The sequence below is a fragment of the Notechis scutatus genome, chromosome 4 (genome assembly GCF_049901735.1).
Source record: "Notechis scutatus isolate UNSWTSFEM ecotype Mainland chromosome 4, rNotScu1.2, whole genome shotgun sequence".
Classification (NCBI taxonomy): domain Eukaryota; kingdom Metazoa; phylum Chordata; class Lepidosauria; order Squamata; family Elapidae; genus Notechis; species Notechis scutatus.
In genome coordinates, this window is record NC_142012.1 from 143,567,598 (window position 1) to 143,572,165 (window position 4,568).

The following is a 4,568-nucleotide window of genomic DNA, read 5'->3' on the forward strand; positions in this document are numbered from 1 at the left end:
CTTTCGTGTGTGTGTGTGGTGTGTGTGTGTGTGTGTGTGTGCGCGCGTGCTGATTTTCTACAATGTGGAACAGCACTATTACTTTCATGTCCTCCAGAGAAGTTTCTTAGATGCATCTGAGCATGTATGACACATAGCACTGAAGTAGACTGGCCTGAAGCAGTAGGTTTCTTATGATGGGAGTAGATTGGGTAGAGATTTATTCAGCTTTTCTAAAATCAAGGGAAGAACCAATTTGGTGTAGTCGTTAAGGCACCAGACATGAAACTGGGAGACCAAGTTCTAGTGCGATCTTGGCACCAAGCCAGCTGGATGAATTTGGGCCAGTCACTTTCTCTCAGCCCTAGGAGGCAGGCAAGGGCAAACCACTTACGTAATCTTGCCAGGAAAATTGCACGGACTAACCCAGGCAACAGTGAGCTGAAGGCACCCCCACCCAAAAAAACCACCCAACCCAACCCCCCACCAGGTTTCACATGGTCATCATCATTTCAGCTCCACGCCTGTTTGAACAACTGAAAGATGGTTTACTATGTTAACTCGCTTCCTGCGAGAGTCACACGGAGAGTCAGACTTTAGACTGGCGCTTTGTGAGTAGGCAGTAAGTTTCGCCCTCGGCTCTTTGACGAGGGTTCTTTCAGGCTCGCCTTCCGGAACTTGTTTTCGAAGGATACATTTTCGGCAGAACCAACTGCGCTCTTCCTCTCCTTTTTCTAAATTGTCCGCCAAAACTTCTCGCCTTTACAAGAACAGAGGGAGGGAAAAGAAGGGGGGGGAGGAAAAAGGGGAGAAACAGCGCAGGCAGCCAGAAAGAAAGAAAGAAACAGCTGCTCGCTCGACAGTCCGTTTCCCTTACAGCCAATCCACGAGGAAGCTCCCGCTGTCGGCCAATAAGCCGCGGCCGGTTGATGAGCACTGCAAGTCAGCCAATGCCAACCAGAAGGGCGGTAGACAAGGGGAGGCGTGGAGTGTCTGTTCCTCCCTCCTCCCGCCTCCCTTTCAGGTGGGGAAAGGGGTGCGTCCTCGTGCCTAAGGGGGTCGGCAGAGGAAGGGGGGAAAAAGCGGGCGGTTTAGCAAGAGCCCGCAGCCCGGCTGGGCGCAAGTGAGAAAGGAATGGCTCGCGGCGGCGCAAGCGGGGCTGGGGCGGCGCGCGCCTGGCTGAGGCGCTCTGCTCGCTGCCGGGACGCGATCGGAACTAGCGCGCGCCGCCTCCACGCTACCCTGAACAGCAACAGCAGCCGCGGCGGCCGCCGCCGTCACCGCTTCCCTTCCTCCCCCTGCTCCTCCTCCTCCCTCTCCTCTCCTCCTCCTCCTCCTCGAGCTGTTGAGGCGCAGGTTTTACCGGGCGAAAACGTCTCCAAGCTCCCGTCGCGGCGCTGGTGCGCAGGGAAAGGCGAGAGAGGCTTAGCTTGCCCCGATAAGCCGCCTCCCCTGGTCGTCTCAGCGCCTGCCGCCGCTTCCCGAGGGCTTTCTCCGCCACAGCTCCAGCAAAGAAAGGAAGCCTCCTTTCCGTCGGGGGACGGCTTCTTCTTGGCTCCCTCCTCCCTCTCGCCTTGTGTCTCTCTCTCTCTCTTTCTCCCCTTCCTTTCTGAGGGTGGGAGGGGAGAAGAATAGGAGCCCGGCGAAGGAAGCCAGCCGCGCTCAGCCCGCCCGCCCTGGGTGTGCGTGAAAGAGCCATGCGAGAATACAAAGTGGTCGTGCTTGGCTCTGGCGGGGTGGGCAAATCCGCTCTCACCGTCCAGTTTGTGACGGGCTCCTTCATCGAGAAGTACGACCCTACCATCGAGGACTTTTATCGCAAGGAGATCGAGGTGGATTCCTCGCCGTCGGTACTGGAGATCCTGGACACGGCCGGCACGGAGCAGTTCGCCTCCATGCGGGACTTGTATATCAAGAACGGGCAGGGCTTCATCCTGGTCTACAGCCTGGTGAACCAGCAGAGCTTTCAGGACATCAAGCCCATGAGGGATCAGATCATTCGGGTCAAGAGGTACGAGAAGGTGCCCATGATCCTGGTGGGCAACAAGGTGGACCTGGAAGGCGAGCGGGAGGTCTCGTTCGGGGAAGGCAAAGCCCTGGCGGAGGAATGGAACTGCCCCTTTATGGAAACTTCAGCCAAAAACAAAGCCTCGGTGGACGAGCTTTTTGCCGAGATCGTCCGGCAAATGAACTACGCTTCCCAACCCAACGGGGACGATCAGTGCTGCTCTTCCTGTGTTATCCTCTGAAAAGAAAAGAAAAAAAGGGGGGAGGGGGGAAAGCACAGCAGCGCGTTGCTTTATGTGGTGTTTTTCTTTTTTCTTTTAATTATTATTTCCTTTCCTTCTCTTTACATTTTGAAATTAAAAAGGTTTACAGCCAACAGCACCACACGAAAAGGTGGCGGCAGCTGGAGCAGCAGTGTTGTCATTCTGTGAAACTCTCAAGCCTTTGAAACAAATTTTGCATTACAACCCGGATCCCTTCCAGGTTATAGTTTATACTCATGCTGCTGCGGGTGGTTTGTCCGTGTCATGAGTACGCATTGTCTCTCGTTAACATCTGATCCCTCCCAAGGAAAAGAAAAACTACGAAAAAATAATAATAATAATAATTATCTCTTTGGAAATGTGGCGCTTTCCGCATGTACATGCCAACGGTTTGATTGTTGCTTATTTCTTGTACTTGCCTCAGTTGGGAGGATTGTATTGGCCATTGATAACCAGTAGGAAAAAGTTCCTGTGTTGTTTGCAGCAGGGGCAGAGGGAGGGAATTAAGAATTGCTTTATAACTGGAAGATTAAACACGCAGAGACACACCTATAAGACTCGAAGGGAAGCATCAAAGGAAGGAAGTACATGTGGAGGAAGTTCAAATCTTTCACACTTGTCAGCCTGAAATTAGCTAGTGACTAGGCAATTTTTGATTTTGAGGATTTCTATGCAAAGTTGGAATATTTGTTACCATGCTTATCTCGTCCGAAGAAGTATTGCACAAGTACTGCCTGGGACTTTTAATAATTCCGATGCCAATACAGCGCATGAGGTGCCACAGAAATATCTGCTGATTACTTGTGAAATATATTTTGTTTACTTGTTGTATTGAAAGGGAAGGAATGAAGAGCATTTATTTGTGTTGATTTTTTTTTTAAAGAAATCAGCTATGAAAAACACTAACAGACTTGCACAGTTTTTAAGTTGTGTGTACTTTGTGGAATGGTTGGGGACAGACAAGGCTGGCAAAGTAAGAACATGCCTTATTCAACTTGAGGAGTGGGGTTGGCAATAACCAACAATCTCTATAAAGTACAAAGAGTTTCTAAAATGTGGCACAGGGTGAACAGCGCCCCTGTGTGTGTTAGAGTGCCTTCAAAGCAGCTGCTGCAGCCCGTGCCAACCTGTGGAAGTTCCAAAATCCCATTTATTTACTCCCTCCTTCCCCAACGCCCCCCCCCCCAGTTAACAGTTTCCTTTCAGTAATTATTACAGTGAATGAGAGAACAAAAGGGCCTATTATTAATAGAATTATTTTCCTCTTTTTAAAATCCATTTGAGACCTTTCACTTTAGTTGCCATGGATTTCAGGGTTTTTTTTAATTATTATTCAGGTTCACAGGTATTAGTGTGCTTTTGTATGAGAGAGTATTTGTGTGTGCACCCTTTCCCCCCCTTTTCCTCCAAAATGATGTATTTTCAACCAGCAATGAAGCGAATTGTTGATGTATCTGAAAAACAAAATCTCTAACTGTAAATTTAAATCCCAGACAGACATTTATTCATTTCAATATCTTTTAATACAATTGCCAATTTTTTAAAAAAAGAAACAGTTTTATGGGTTTTGATATATTGTGGAAATCTGTGTTATCATAGCAGGTTATAAGTTATTGTGGACAAATAATTGTCTAAAGCAATAACGATTGAGGCAAAGTATTTTTACTATGAAGGGCTGGTATCTGATCTTGGAACTGAGTGCTAACTTGTGCCAGATTCTGCTAAATCATGCAATATATACAGGTATTCATGTTTCAAATGCTTTACAGGATTCAATGCTTAATTTGTTCATAGAATTATAAAATTAAAAAAAGATTCATTAAGGCCAACAGGCTGTTTAATGCTGGAACCCAAATTAAATCAATCCAAATAGATTGATATTCCTCCTCTACTTGAAAATATTTAGTGGATAGGCTCTCTATAAATCAGTTTCTCCATTGAACTGTTTACAATTGTGATTTTTTTCTTAATATTCTAATGAAAACTGCTTTTCTTTAAGACTGTTATTCCATGTTCTACACCCTGAAATGATGAGGAATGAGTTGTGAGATGCCCCTTAGGTCTTAAAAATGTTATTATAATCCCCCCCCCCTTTAATCAAGATTAAATGTACCCAGTCTCTCCTAAGGAAAGACTTTCCAGGCATCAGGCTCTCTGACACTTTTCCTGGCATCTCTTTCAATTTCTCATATTTTCTTACAATACATTGTCTAGTAAATAACATAATAGTGAAGGTGGCAATCTAACTAAAGCAGATTCCAATGGAGCTATTGTTTATTGTTCCTGCTAATATAATCTCATTTTGGGGTAACAGTTTCA

The 4,568-nt window shown here is 46.7% G+C and overlaps 1 protein-coding gene across 1 annotated transcript; it reads left to right on the forward strand.

Annotated features, from left to right (window-relative positions):
- The first annotated feature begins 1,012 nt into the window (after positions 1-1,012).
- On the forward strand, positions 1,013-4,302 carry RAP2B (RAP2B, member of RAS oncogene family). Its single transcript, XM_026665310.2, has one exon. It carries the CDS (start codon positions 1,677-1,679, stop codon positions 2,226-2,228), a length of 552 nt encoding a protein of 183 aa, XP_026521095.1. The 5' UTR covers positions 1,013-1,676; the 3' UTR covers positions 2,229-4,302.
- The last annotated feature ends 266 nt before the right edge of the window (positions 4,303-4,568 follow it).

Excerpts from the sequence above, each read along its gene's own strand:
- RAP2B (XM_026665310.2), top strand. The coding sequence starts at position 1,677 with ATGCGAGAATACAAAGTGGTCGTGCTTGGCTCTGGCGGGGTGGGCAAA.